The sequence below is a fragment of the Toxorhynchites rutilus genome, chromosome 1, assembly GCF_029784135.1.
Source record: "Toxorhynchites rutilus septentrionalis strain SRP chromosome 1, ASM2978413v1, whole genome shotgun sequence".
Classification (NCBI taxonomy): Eukaryota; Metazoa; Arthropoda; class Insecta; order Diptera; family Culicidae; genus Toxorhynchites; species Toxorhynchites rutilus.
Window position 1 is genome coordinate 172,381,892 of NC_073744.1, and position 15,296 is coordinate 172,397,187.

At 43.7% G+C, this 15,296-nt stretch overlaps 1 protein-coding gene across 13 annotated transcripts in view; it reads right to left on the reverse strand.

Annotated features, from left to right (window-relative positions):
* The window catches only part of LOC129763483 (coronin-7), a 45,957-nt gene that overhangs the window by 5,294 nt on the left and 25,367 nt on the right, over positions 1-15,296 (reverse strand). For 11 of the 13 annotated variants that reach the window (XM_055762594.1, XM_055762593.1, XM_055762591.1 and 8 more), the window contains 10 exons: positions 11,054-11,614; positions 10,430-10,983; positions 10,217-10,369; positions 9,511-10,011; positions 5,604-5,897; positions 5,494-5,511; positions 5,243-5,424; positions 4,267-5,178; positions 3,725-4,206; positions 3,521-3,657 (listed from right to left, as the gene is read on the reverse strand). In XM_055762594.1, the coding sequence (XP_055618569.1) occupies positions 3,521-3,657; positions 3,725-4,206; positions 4,267-5,178; positions 5,243-5,424; positions 5,494-5,511; positions 5,604-5,897; positions 9,511-10,011; positions 10,217-10,369; positions 10,430-10,983; positions 11,054-11,549 (3,729 nt within the window). In that variant the 5' untranslated portion in view covers positions 11,550-11,614. The remainder of the gene's footprint in view (positions 1-3,520; positions 3,658-3,724; positions 4,207-4,266; positions 5,179-5,242; positions 5,425-5,493; positions 5,512-5,603; positions 5,898-9,510; positions 10,012-10,216; positions 10,370-10,429; positions 10,984-11,053; positions 11,615-15,296) is intronic. The other 2 variants (XM_055762598.1, XM_055762597.1) reach the window with 2 other exon arrangements.

The following is a 15,296-nucleotide window of genomic DNA, read 5'->3' on the forward strand; positions in this document are numbered from 1 at the left end:
ACGAGACTGAGTCAGCCACTCACTGCGGTCTGTGCAATAGAGAATTAAAAATCCCTCGATGAGTGTCGTAAGATTTCAGTTGATCGTCTCTTGTTACACTTTCCGATCAAGAACTCATCGTCCGCTCTATGGAATGGGATTAATCGTTTGTGGCTTGTGGCTCACGATAAAACTTGAGTAGTAGAAGTAATGCTTCGAGAGTGCAAGCAGTGGGGTTTCCGCTTTCATATTGCTTTTTTGAGATCTTGGTAGCTCACCGTTCCAAGTATTCTCTCTGTGTACATATGAAGAATAAAAGAGCATCGCCTGCTGGGGGTGATTTAAAAACATCCGACTAGAGGGATATACTTATTCATTGATCGTTGAGTGTGATTTTTTACCATCCCTGATCTTCACCCAAATTACAATGATAGAGTACTTTGGAAGATATTTGAGATGATTAGAAAAATTCGAAAAAATTGACTATGCATATTTTTATATATAAGAAGGATATTTAAAATAAAAAGGGAAAAATCGAAAATAAGAAGTACGCATATGTTTCCCTGTGAAAATCATCATTTAGATCAATTTTACAGATCTGAACGATAACATACAAACTCTCTTGAAATATATTCGTTATTTTTACCACCCAAATTATTCTCTTGGAATACATTATATGGCAGAACAACGTTTGCCGGGTCAGCTAGTTTTATATACAGTTTGAAAAAAGAAATATTTTTTTTAATATTTCAAATATGAATTATCTCAAGAAGAAATGTAACCTTTCAACGTCAAGGTATAATTTAAGTGGCTATTTCATGTACAGTGGGGTAAACATCGTGATTTGTGAAGATTTTGCTTGAATTTTTACCTGGAATTGTTTACACCGATATTGCAGCCAAATTAAGAAAGATAGAAGTTGGGTGTCAAAGAACAAATTGTAGAGCGGTTAGAGAGCTGATTCTATGACGGTACAAGATGAATGACTTTCAAGATTTTTTTGTTAACTTCATGCTGATAATCTAAATAAAATGCCTCTGATATTTGAATAGAAATATGAAATGTTCATTTCATGTTTAAAGAAAAGACGACACTTGTGTAGAATAGTAAAAAATGGAAAAGGGCATTCATTTTTTCGAAGATTGATTTAGCAAGGATCGATTCTCTGATACAGATTTAATCAGTAAATCGATCCCTACGCCGTTTAGAAAATCGATTCGTCAAGATCGATCTTTTTCTAAAGATCGCCCAATCCTAGACGAGAACCTTGATTTTCTGTCCAAAGCAGTAAATCCTTTGCCACACCAAGAGCTTCTGGCAAAATTAACGAAATTAAATTTGCTGGGAACATCTCCTCTGGCAGTGGCGTTACGGGGTTTCAGGCCTGGGAGCTGTCCAAAATCCATCTTCACGTCCGTTTCGTCATCCTTCAGCATGCATCCTTTGTACTTCGTCAAATCCTTGTTGTACAGCTTTCGAGCGCGTCTTTTGGCCACCAGATTCTGCATCAGCGCCCTGTTTGATTGTTTGCAGGCACGTAAATTGCGATAACCGTCTCGCATATGGATTCTCCGGATTGTACATTGGTTAGAGTTGTGTTTTTTGGCTATGTCATAGTCCGAAAGCCCCGGGTTTTTGCCTTAATCGTTACCTTCAACCTTAGCTTCCGATCGTGAGTTCCACTGAGACGCATCCCCTGATTCATCCAAATAACAGATGTACGTTAACGGAAACGTTTCAGCACATCATACACGATCGATGAAGCCACCTTCAGCGATTTCATGATTGTTGAAGTTAGCAAAATTATTTGCTATAAAACGGAATCCACTGAAAGTTCACTAACTCGCGTTTAGTGACCCCGGGGACGAAGAGCAATAACAGTGGTGAATTCAAATTAGTTTCATCACTCTCCCGATTACTCACTGTTTCCGCTTCAAAGCCGATAAAGATACAGTCGACTCAGATTAGAAGTTAGTCGTGTATAAGCATTCACTATATTCGCATGTACTAGCATGCAGCATCCGTTTGTCAATCAATGAAATATAAGTTCAAAGTTATAAAGTAAATTCCGGATTGTTAAGCTCACAACTTCAAGTAGACTTGTTTTAATAAGTGAACCAGTGCAAAGGTATCTTCAACAATGATTTTAGTATCTGATTTTAGTTGTGCTTCCATACTGCACAACTTTTCCAAAACAAAACGGATCAACGTGGACTTTTTACCGCCAAAAGATACAGATTATCCCAGCAATTTGCTGTCGGAACATCTCAGAAACGCCTACTATGACTGCTGCTATAAAATAAATAGTGATTCCGGATTCTATCTGAATCAAACCTTATGTTTCGCAAACTAATATTACCGTTGATACCACCGAATATTACCGTTAGTCGTATGACCTGCTCTTTTAGATGTTGAAACACATGGGTATATCTTGCGTTCTAGGTAGGGAAATAATTGTTTAACTTTAGTTCAAATAATAACTCTAGCTAGATTTGTTCTAAAATCACTTCAAAACAGAATGTGCAGTGCTTGATAATTATTGTTTTAGATCATGATGGTTAAAAATTGTGGACTGACCATAAAAAGGTTGTAGAGAACGATGGTTTTGCTGTTAACCCCTTCCCGTATTATTTATTGCGTCACACATCAAGTGATTTCACTAGCCTGCTGAGCGTTCTAGCGCCCTATGTTATTCAAGTACCCACGAGTGAGACTCGATGCTGTACGGGAAAGGGTTAAGAGACAAAATCGTGTATGATAACCGGTTAACCGGGTGGGGTTAATTTCGTTCAATTTCACATCATTAACCCCTTCCCGTTTTATTTAATACGTCACACATCAAGTTAATTCACTACTCTGCTGAGCGTTCCAGCGCCTATGTTATCCAAGTACACCACGAGTGAGACTCGATTTTGTACGGGAAAGGGTTAACGAAAAGACCCATAAATAGTTTTTGTGCAGTCCATATTTGCCCCCTTACGTGATGTAAGTCGTTTCACACATCTACAAAATTTTGAGCGCTTCGAATGATTTAGAAATACAGTCAAAATATTTTTGGAATATTCAACAAAGATCAAAACAATTATCAGTCACCCCGTTTACGGTACCAATGAACTAAACCGATAGGTGACTGAGATTCCTGATCAATTCATTCGGTAGTCTAATGGCAGGTTTACATTAGGGAGATCTATAGCTATAGACGGATTTATTCACGCGAAAATAGATGTAAACGGGTGAGAATATATATCATACACTTCTTCGAGGTATATATCACCACTATGAATAGAATAAATTCAGGCATATGTAAACGCTGGTGAATTTCTCACTGGTAAGAAATCACTAAAGTTGCATGCAGTTTTACTTCAGGCGAATAATTTCACCGAAAATATGAATATATTAATTATATATGTTCGCGCTAGTGCGAACGGTTGATGCGATTTCTATAAATCTCATCATATTTCTCCACTTGAATATATCACTAGTCTAAACCCACCGTAACATGACTCCTTCGAAACTACCAACAAGTATGTATCAAACTAACCTCATCCTGCTTCGATCGTACCAAATCCGCGCTCCAGGCTTTATTGAACTGCGTTTGCTGCCCTATTATTTGGTTGATGTTGTCTCCTCCTTTTTTCGCCGGCGTTTGCGCCGCCACGTTCGGCTGGATAGATGACACTGAAAACGAGAAGAGAACACAATTATTATTTTCATGATTTCCACCGACTGTTGAAATGTAACCCACATGTATCCATGCCCTCCGGTTGTAGACTGACCCGAGCGACTGGTTTGTCTTTGCCGTTGAACCATTCAGCCGCACTGAGGGTCGGCTCCCACAACACCTTGGTGGGAGGGAAAAGGTCATCCTGGAACAGTTCACTCTTGATGCGGGGCACCGTGAAGCTCAATGGCTCAATCGTACCATTGGTAAGTCTTTGTGCTTTGGCAAATTCGACCGATGCGACGTCGCATTGGTTCTTGGGGAAGAAGGTGAGTCCCTGCGTTAGCGAGGAGCAGCGATGATGAGAGAGGGGACAGATGAAGGGTGATTCTTCGGTTATTTCGAAGCAGTATATGGTCGAATCGCCCTTCCCAGTGGCAAAAATGGTCGAGCTATCTTCGTCGTAGAAGGGGATGAGAATCGCGGGAGAGACATCCAAGCCGACCATTCCCAGAGGAGCATTCAAATCTGTCGATTTATACACATAGATCTGTCGTTCCGATACTCTGCAATAGAACGTTAGTTAGGTATACAACTTAGATAAATCATGTGCTACAGGATCATACTTATCGAATCCAGTTACCACAATGTAGTCTCCTTCAATCGCCCAAACCAAGCGCGCGCCACGAGTTCCCACTGGGCCATTCCCCTCGCGGATGGGATTCTCCGACTTTCGTGGATTATACACCCGAATCTTCCCGTCCTTCGACACAGTTGCTCCGTACGTTCCACAAGGGCTCCAAGCGAAGCTGAAGATCTGATCTGTGTGTCCCTTCAGACAATATTTCTCCGCTAAAGTATCCAAGTCCCAAATTTTCAGCGTCATATCGTAGCTCGCCGTGAGGAAGACATTTTTCGCCAACGGGTGGTATCTGATGATGTAAATTTTGTCCGAATGGGCGAACAGTTCCTTCTCCGGTTCATTCGTGGGCTCGGTGAGACCCCCCTCGGGGATAGCCCAAATCTTCACCGTACCATCATCACAAGCCACCGCTAGACGCTTGTTATCGAATGGGTCCCACTGGAAGTCCATGATGTTGTTCCCATTCACCAGCGAGGGAATCACACCGTCCGGAAGACGTCCTGGCTTGCTAAGCTCAAATATAGCGATCTTGCCCCCGGCCCCGGCAATCGGTACTGCAGCACGCTCCGGATTCGCCTGGAAGCCATCACATTCGCCCGGTATCTGTCGGCTTAAGTTACGAATGTTCTCAATGTGGGTCGATTTGTGCCCAGGAGTTCCCTTCAGATGACGGAACTTGGAGACACGTCCAAAAACGGTCGAAGTGCGCTTGGAAGTAGTCGTCGTGGAACTGTTATTGCTATTACCTCCTCCTCCTCCTCGCTTGCTGATATCCGACGGAATGTTATCCTTGCAGAGATCGCTTCGATTGCGGATGAATTCTACACTGGCTGGGGGAGGCATCGCTTCTTCGTCTGTCTTTTGTTCGCCACGAACTTTGAGCGATTCACGACGTCTGTATAAGAGGGAATGGCACTTAGAACGAGCTTCGGAAGATTCGTGAATCTGAATCAACATACCTGAGAGGAACGGGTGACGCTGGCTTTTCCTCCTGCACACTTTGCGATCGATTCTCGTACATCCGACGCCGCTCGGCGATGCTCGTTCTCTGTCCGCTCAACCGTTCGAATTGATTTACTTTATCATCAGGTCCAGCGTCGAATTGATCCTCCGATTCGGTGGACAGTTTCGATTCGAAAATCTGTTGATCACAAAATGTTATTTCATTAATCGGTCTCAACGTGTTACGGTTATATATTATTGTAATAACCTTTTCACGGTCCCCAGACTACAGAACAGTGGTTAGTGTGCGTTAGAGAGGTATAGAAAGTTGATTAGTTCGATATTATGTGCTCCAATCTATTCGCAACAGCTAATTACCTTCCTTCGCTCGGCGGTGGAAATGATCCGTTGATTGTCCTCCTCATCGGAAGCCTTGTGTCGCAGCATGACCTCCTCTACACCATCGCCATCTTGATCCTTACAGTTACCATTCTCGTGGGCCTCTTCGCTGCTCCCATTCGATGCCAAACTGTTTTCCTGGGTGTTGTCATTGGAGTCCTTCAACGAATCGCCATTCTCCGAGCCGGGAGCCTGCGGCACGTTGAACACTTTATCGAACGAGAAATCGCTAGACGAACCCGTACTGCAGAAGGGCTTTGGGCCGAGACGCGGCTGTAATGATAAGAGTTTTTGTCCTGATTGTTATTGGTGTCACACGAAACTCTGAGCGAATACGTTAGCACACACACTAAAAAAAATCTACACGCTAAATTTATGTGAAAACTAGCTGACCCGGCAAACTTCGTTCCGCCCAAAATGATTTTTTTTTTGTTATCAATATCTTCAAACATTCACGTTTTCTTGCCAGAATTTAATTTCATGTAAGCATTGTACATGTGCAGACCGCCGAACTATTATTACCGTTCTCATTTTCAAATAAGAAAACATTGACAGGGATCCTAGTATATTTTTTTCGGATAATTTTCATTCTGATAAAGTAAAGAGAACAAAAATCAGAAAAAATCAGGATCATTTTCGAAAAATCAAGCAAAACTGTGTGTTCACCCGAATAACAGGGAACGTGCCAAAAAGTCTGGGAAATCCTGAAAAATCAGGAATGTTGAAATCTCTGGATATGGCAATCACTTTCGAAAGATAAAAAGTGTATGTGTGATGTTTGTTACTTATTAGCTTGAGCTTGAGCTTGGGTAGACTGTACAATTCGTAGTTGCTCTTCGTGATTGACCTGAACTAGCGAAATTGCACAGAGAACACACTGAATGGTAGTTGGGTGTAGTAAACCATTCTCACTGTGAAAGTTTCGGTGATTGCAACTTTAAACAGTCAATAACGACGCCGGCCACGTCCTTACAGTCACCAGAGGAAGGGAAGGAATGTTAGTATGATATTCGCCGCCCGAAAGCCAGAACGGTCGCCTCTGAAGCGTGGTTCCACAGTGTTTATCATGGAGGGGATACGTGTTAGTGGGATAGGTCGAGAATCAAGATTCACTGCGGTAAGTGATCTGATTCTATAAACGCGAACTCTTAACCAATTGTCGGTATGAAATGCCTAAGATCAAATGTATGAACACGGTGGGAGAGAAGAATATCAAAGGGTGACCTTAGAAGGTAACTTGGAGAAACCCTTTAAAATAAACGGACCAATGTTATATTTCTAAATTATCGCGTGTATTACTCTATCATCTCAACACGCGCCGGACAATGTAGAAGGGTAGCCTAGAAAGACAACTGAAGTTCCTCTCCAACAAATTAGTAATCTTCTTTAGGTACGGAACTTGATTAATTTTATATATTGAATAGGGTTCAAACTACAAAGTTCACTCGTTTCTAGCCTTGGGAAAGGCCAATCAACCAATGGAGGGTCGTGGGATTGAATCCACGACTGTTCGCGAGCACAGCAATTTAGACTATGGAAAACCCTACACTTCAGCAGTGGATCGGACCGACGATAATTTACCAGCGAGAAAAAACCTACATTTCACAAGATTGAACATCCGGCTATGAAGGATATCCTTGAGTATCTCAGAAATTAATGATTTCTACGAAACTATACGATTCACGATGATCATTGTTAGCGATTTATAACAACATACGATTCATGATTTATGATCTATGATTTTACGTTATGTTTTATGTTTTGGATCTCAAATATTAGATTTAAATTTTTGGAATTAAGTTATATTTCAGAGATTGATTCACGATTCTATTGCACTCTAATTTTTATTATTTGTCCCTTTCACTCTCTTTAACTGATAATTTTCCACTTCCAAACACTATCAGCTTTCTCCTACCGCTAGCCGCCAGTTGATGATTTCTGTTGGAACTGAAATCATTTTCAGGATTCCTGTTAGAATCTCTGTGATGCAATGTAGTGTGTTTATGAAAAAAAAATAAAAAAAATACTTAGCTGACGCTGAACCCAGCTGTGTGATGTTTGTTATTTATCAACCCAAACAAATATTTTTTTAGCTCAAAAACTGCGAACTATTGAAATCACAAAAATCTATAAATTAGCTTGAAAATCTTTCGTAATCAAGATTGATCAACGGTTGGTGTATGTCGTCGGATGGCTGTGAAAGCACTATAAATATTGTGCTCCAACCTCAGTTTCTATTTTGCTACAGTGTTGAAATGACGTGCTAAATTTTACGCCTTGGAATTGATTTTCAGAATATGCGCAAAATAAGCATAGTGCAGACACTGACGAACAAAAGTATAGTAGAAGAGAAATATTAAATAGAACGTACTACGTCGCTTTTGATGCCATTTTGTCGATATTGGTTGTGTATTATTGAATCACACGTACGAATTGTTGATTTTATGCGATATCGTAAAAACATGTGATTGTGTGACGGGAACAGAACATATAATGGCCTCGGACCGCACTGTGAGAAGAATAACCGTGATATTGAGTGCATATTAAGTGTCAAATACATATTGGTGTGATGTGATGATGATGTTTCGAATCATAATTTCAGTTTCAGAAATTATGATTATGAGAATTATGAGAAATTTATCAGACTCTCAGATTTTCTTAGTTCATTCGCCTCTAGCCTTAAAAAAAGCCCAATTTGGAAAACTAAACTTATCACTCGGCCTTGAGAAAGACCATTTAGGAAGCCTCGCTACCGCTGCTATCTGATCGCTAGCAGGATAACTAATAAATCGTGAATGACCTATTGATGACATTTTCCGATCGTTCAATTGATGTTCGTGAATTCGAGCTTTGTTTCCGGATTAAAAGTGACATCAAAGTGCAGCGCATTTCAAGCCGGATGTAAAGAAGGTATTTTTCAGTGGTGAAGAACTCGGTGAAAACTGAAATGAAAATTTGTTCCACAGCGATTGCCGTCAATGCCGCCATCGCACCATACAGTCGATTCGGTTCGGGTTTTCTGTTTCCGTTCAGTGTTTCAGTATCGCTTTAGACAGCAATCAACAATACATGCTAATTCAGGGAGGTAATTTTAAAATCTGCTCAAATTGCGTTCATTCATCGGTCCTTGACAGTGCAAGCAAATGTTTGTACTAAAGAGTTTCATTCTTGAATTTTAATAATGTTAATTTTTCTCCGGTTATAATTTCGTAGCCCTATTTCAACAATGCTGTCGTATCTTGGACACCACCCTTCTTTATTGTTTTTTACAGACCATGACTAACACGTGTTTCTTTGTTTCTTCTGAAAAAAGATTGGGTACCACTGGTCTAGAATTAATTTCCGAGATAAAGATTTTAATTTTAATGCTGTATAGTCTATGTATGTAATAGCTTGTAATAAAATATTGTACATTGTTTGTTCTGTTGCATTTTTTAATGTTTATTTCAGTAGTTGCGTTATTTTTCAATTAGTCATTTTAATGAGTGATAGAAAGATTGGAACATAATGCAATTATTGAAATAATGACAGCAAATAAAATTCCGATCACTCCGATGAATAAGGTACAAGAGAAGTCATGTAACTACAACGTGAAATTCATTGGTTCATGAGTTCATTATTTGAATTGATTCTGATTAACATCTGTACGAATCGCATACAATCAACATGTAGATTTTTTGAGTGCATGATATCAACGAAAAAAACAGCAAATGAAACTGAAGAAGTGCACAGCTGAAATCAACCGAAATCCTAGAGTATTAAACGTGCAGGAGGGGGGTATAGTACCTGTCTAAAACCTGGGGAACAAAACGACTAAACAACATACACTAAAAACTGCGAGTGAATAATTCAAAACAACGACTAACGCCAACATCTGGTAGCAAACCTTGTATCCGGTGGAGGTAGTTCTAGGTCTAGCGATCGGGCGCGGAGCAGGAACGACTTGTATCTCGTCGCCCGCCCCGGAAAGCTGCTCGGAAACCGAATTGTTTCGGGACGTTCGCGGCATAGGCTTCGGAGGTGTCATTTCGCCCGGTTGATCTGACTCCTCGACGCTTCCATCATCGTCCTGGCTTGTTTGGTTCGGATGGTTACCGTTGCTTTCGTGCTCATAGCATGCCTTCGTCGGATCGATGATGGTGTTAGCGTTTTCTGCGTTTTTATTATCTTTACTCGACATAACCTCCTTAAACTTCTGCTCGAACTCACTTTTTTCGCTTATCGACTGCTGCTCCATCTGTTTGATCTTATCCTTGATGGGTACGAAAGCTGGCTTGACAATCGCTTCCTTGTCGATTTTTGCCGCAGTGCAACTGTCTGTCTTTGCCACGTTCTTCGATTTATTGGCAATATTCTTGACCACCTCCGTCAGGTTGCCCCTGAGGATCTGTATTATTTTTTTAGGAACAATGTATTTTAACGAGGAGAGCCCCAGCGAGATAGCATATGAAGAATGGAAGAAATAGATGAGATGCGTCTGTATGTACACTTAACCATTGGATTAGTTTCAAAAATAGTAAGAGAGGTACAAACATTGAACTTGGGGTTCGACTTGTCATACTCATTGAATCTATGTTGAAAAAAAAACTTACGATAATCGGTTGTTCGCCCAGCTCTCGCTTAGCGGGATCCAAGCTAATCTTTGGAACGGCCATATTGACTCCATTTAGCCACTGGGTTGACGTCAGTTCGGTTTTGAATCCCACGGTGTCTGGGTAGAGGTCACCGTGAAAATCACGATAGGTCTAAAATTTACCAATAAACAATTATCAAGTGAAACAAAAGTTATCTTTCACCTTTCTCACCTTTCTCGGCACCTGGTACATAATTGGTATCACCGAATTGGACGTCAGCTGCATAATGCGGTTTACCTCGCCCTCCATCACACGCAGTGCCCTCTTTGGTACTAAACATGCTCCCTTCGTCTGCTCGCCGGAATGTCGGATGCCCTCGATCAGATACGGATCCTTATCCGTCACCTCCAAGTACGTTATCGTGGTGTCACCTTTCCCCGCCAGGAACAACATGTTGGTGTCGGGATCGTAAAGCGGCATCAGTATTCCGGTGGAGCAATCCAGTTCCAGGGTCTTCTCGGGTGTGGAAAAGTTTCTCAAATCCCGAATCAACACTTGTCTCAACCGAGCCGCATCGAATCCGGTTGTGAGAATTCGATTCTGATCGCCCAACCACACCACCCGAGAATCCTTGATGCTTTGGTGACTTTCCGCGATCATCATGATAGGCGTTTCCGCCCGAGGATCCAAAATCCGAACCATCTTGTCCTTACAGCTGGTGGCGCAAAGCGCTCCATCCTGTTTCCAACTAAGAGACTGAATAACCTCTGGATGTTGGTTGTTAGCTGTCCAAAAAAAAAACAATTCAATCAGTTAGACAGTCACGGCAAGAGCGGTGAAAGAATTTTTACTCACAGAACGATTCCTGCTGGCTGGTCAAATCCCACAAGGTCACACAACCCACCGCGGTCGAGTACAGCAGACAATCGGCCGTGGGATGAAACCCAACCGTTTCCACCCGGCGCTGCTTGGTGGAAAAGGTGCATTCCGGATTCGAAATCGAACTCTCCAGACCCTTCTCCGGAATGTGCCACACCTTCACGAGACAATCTTGCGAGCCAGTCGCCAACAATCCATCGTGAAAGGGCGAGAAGTCCAGATAAGTTACCGTGTCCGAGTGCGCGTGCAGCAACGGCATGGTTTTGCTCTTCCGGCCGCAGTCATCGATCGGCAGCACGGCTAAGCTGGAGCCCGCGTGTTCCCAGTTGAAGGCGATGAAGGCGGCCGAGGCGGCAATATTGTTCCCATAGGTCTGGTAGGAGCCCACGCAAATGTCCCGAATGCAGGTCTCCGGCTTTGGTACGATCGGGGCGGCGTTCTTGTACTTCGATGCTTTAAATCGCCATGCCATGCTTCCGCGGCGGAGCTTCCCGGTGCACTGGGTGGGTTGATTTTGACCGCGCCGAGTCTGAGGGTCTGTAAAAATCGGAAAAATATTGTTTTAATGCATTGTTCAAACCATTATCGTATTTAACACTTTATAAATGTAAAACAAATATAATAACTAAAGAGAATACACATTTGTTCGGTCCGTTTTCTGTTTTTCGAAAATGCCTCCGGCTGTTATCAGTGGTTTTAGTGAAAACAATGAATTTTTGCACTTTTAGAGAGTTTGGGCATATTCTGATCAAATGTCTGAAACTGTATCGGATGCGATTGATTTTGGTTTGTGTCGTGCGTTGTGAGAAGAACGACCAAAATACAAGCAAATACAGGTAACAGGTAATGAATTAGAGAGACTTTAAACTCTGAGAGTTCATTCGTCTCTAGCAAATACATAACAAATTTATTTTTCTTAATGGCAATTTGTGTACAATGTGAATGACTCAAAGCTCAGTGCTCCTGTGGCCGAATGGTTAGCGTTACACATTATCATGCCGGGGTTTCGGGTCCGATTCTCGTTCTGGCCGGCAGATTTTTCGTCAATGAAAATTCTTCCAACTTGCACTGTGGTTGTGCGTATTCTGGAGCTTGCCACTCAGAATACCTTCAAGGTGTGTTATTTGGCATAAGAAATAAGATGAAATTAAAATTTTTGGTCCTGAGGCATCCTTCAGTCGAGCTGCCAACTAATCGTTTGACATTTCGGCATGGAAGATGCCGAATGTGATGCTAGCAGATTTTTTATTCAATGTTCGCTGTTCATCGGCAGCGATAGCTACTGGGAACTCCACACGGGTAGGAAGATATATTTTGGCGGACTTATCTCACTTCTTAACTAGGCAAACCTAGCCAGAATTTTTACCTGCCCCAGGGCTTCTGAATGCCAAAGGGGGACTAGGCTCTGCGGAATGCACGTATCTGCATGCTCGTGTTGTTTCAGTCCTGACCGAGAAATTGTCGGACAATCGCGCAGGTGCTAAGGATGACCGACTTTTGGATGCCGGCCAATTCCTTCTCCATGTTCAACACCTTTAGCGCTTCCAGAAGTGTCTTCGGGACAATTCCAGTTCCAGAGAGAACGACTGGAACAATTCTTGGGACCTCCCTTAGCCCCCACAGTTCCTTGAGCTCCACGGCCAATGGTCGGTACTTGCAGATTTTGCGACCATGGGTCTCCTCCAGATTCTGGTTCAGTGGAATAGCGACATCGATGATGGTGACTTTGCGGTCGCTCTTGTCGTAAACCATTATATCTGGGCGGTTGTGGTGGATCGAGAGGTCGGTCAGAACAGTGCGATCCCAGTACAGCTTGAAACGGTCATTTTCCAGGACAGGTGCAGGCAGGTACCGGTAGTTTGGTACGTTGTCTTCCAGCAGAGCACATTGGAGCGCCAGTTGTCGATGAACAATACGGGCCACGTTGTTGTGGCGCTCGGTGTAGGCTGCGTTGGCCAAAACGGGACAGCCTCCCATAATGTGCTCTATGTTTTCACCTGGTTGATGGCACATCCGGCAAATGTCATCAACGTCTTGATGCCAGACGTACCGCCTGCAGTTTCTCGTCGGCATTATCCTGTCCTGGATGGCTATCATGTCGGCTTCTACTACTGAAGAGAGTTCACCACGCGTTAGCCACAGATTAGATGCGGCCTTGTCGACGTGTGGCCGATCCAGTTGATGGGGGTGGGCACCATGCACTGCCTTCTGCTTCCAAGCTGCAATCTTCTCCTCCACTGTCTGCAGATTGCAGTTGAGTTGGTACTCCGCTTGCGCCAAGTGCAGAGCGCTGTATCCTCTGTCGGCGGCGCAGACAGCCCGGTATAGCGCGTTTTGGTTGGCGCGTTCTGCGAAGTACTCGCGCAGTTGTCGTACCTGGGCAACACACAGTGCAGATATGTCGACTATTCCAAGTCCCCCTTCTTTGCGTGGCAGTGAAACTCTCTCCAGTGCCGATTGAGGATGGTGCATTCCGGCCTCTTTGAATGCTTTCCTCATCCTCCTCTCAAGGTCCTCTAGGTCAGTTTTGCTCCATTTGACTACACCAAAACTGAAGGTCAGCAGGGGAACCGCGAATGTGTTGATCGCGCGTACCTTGTTCCCCGCGTTGAGGAAAGTCCTCAGGACACAGTTCACTCGACTCAAGAACTTGTCTCGCAGCTCCGTCTTGATGTCGGAGTGGCGAATCCCGGTGAGCTGTCGGAATCCTAGATATTTATAGGATTCGCCACGAACCATGTCTCTTATAAACTCGCCGTCATAGACCTCGTAGCCTCCGGATTCGGTAAGTTGTCCTTTCAGCAGGTGGACACAGCGACACTTGTCGAGGCCGAACTCCATGCAGATGTCCCTGCTTATTTCTTCGACAACACGGATAGCTACACCTAGACGCTGACGTGAATCAGCGTAGACCTTGAGATCGTCCATGTAAAAGGTATGGGTCACTTCTTCGTGGGCGCCGTCGCCATACCTTATTTTATAGCCATGACCGTTTCTATTGAGCGTCCTACTGAGGGGGTTCAGTGCCAGACTAAACCAAAGCGGGCTGAAAGAGTCGCCTTGGAATATCCCCCTCTTTATCTGCAGCGTTCTAGACTGCAACACATTTTCCCCATCACTAAGGTGCAGAGACGTGCTCCACTGCCTCATCGCATGCTGCAGGAACCTAACGACGACGGGATCAATTTTGTAGAGCTCCAATACCCGGACGAGAAACGAGTGAGGTATGGAGTCATAAGCCTTCCTATAATCGATATAGGCCATGCTTAGGTTCCGCTGGTTATAAACCGCCTGGCTGACTATGGCTGCGTCGATGATGGCCTGGTCTTTGCAGCCATGCGTATTTTTTCTGCATCCTTTCTGCTCTTCTGCGATGATATGGTGTTGTTCACAGTGGGCAGAAACTTTGGCGGTTATGATGCTGCTTAATATCTTGTACAGACTCGATAGGCACGTTATCGGCCTGTACTTTGATGGGTTCAATGTGTTGCTGTCTTTCGGGAGGAGGAATGTGACGCCACGGGTGGTGAATTCAGGGAGGTTGTGTGGGTCACGTAGCACCTTGTTGAAGCACTCAGCTATCTTTTGATGTGCGACGGTCAGCTTCTTGTGCCAGAAGTTCTGAACACCATCGGGGCCCGGTGCTGCCCAGTTCCTCTGGTACCGCGAAGCTTCGCGGACATCGTTCTCTCCGACGATGATAGCTGGCATCTCTCCAATTTCACCACAACTCTCCTCCTCCCGTCTTAACCACATTTGCCCTTCGCGATGTTGTACTGGGGTTTCCCAAATACCAGCCCAGAAGTTCGTCACATCGCTAATATCTGGCAAACCTTCGCGGTAGTCGGGCTTCTCGTCGCTAATGTGGTCGTAGAACGCTTTTTCGTTATCTCTGAACATCCGATTTTGTTCCTGGCGCTTTGCAGAGTCAGAGTAACGTTTCAGCCGTTTAGTTAGACGCTCAATTGCTGTACCAGTGTGTCGAGTTTTTCCGTCAGCTGGTGAGCTCCCAGCTGGCGAAGTTCAGTAGGCCGCACGATCACAGCAACTTGGCGACATAATTTCGCCGATCTGCTGCCTCTTTTGTACGCCATCAGTCTTCCAATTGCGGCGCGCTTGTTTAGGATCCGTTGCTCCAATCTCCTTCGCCATGGAGGCTCACGCCTTTCACGGAGATGTTGGAGCAGTCCGTCTCTTGGCCTGATACGGTATCCTAAAC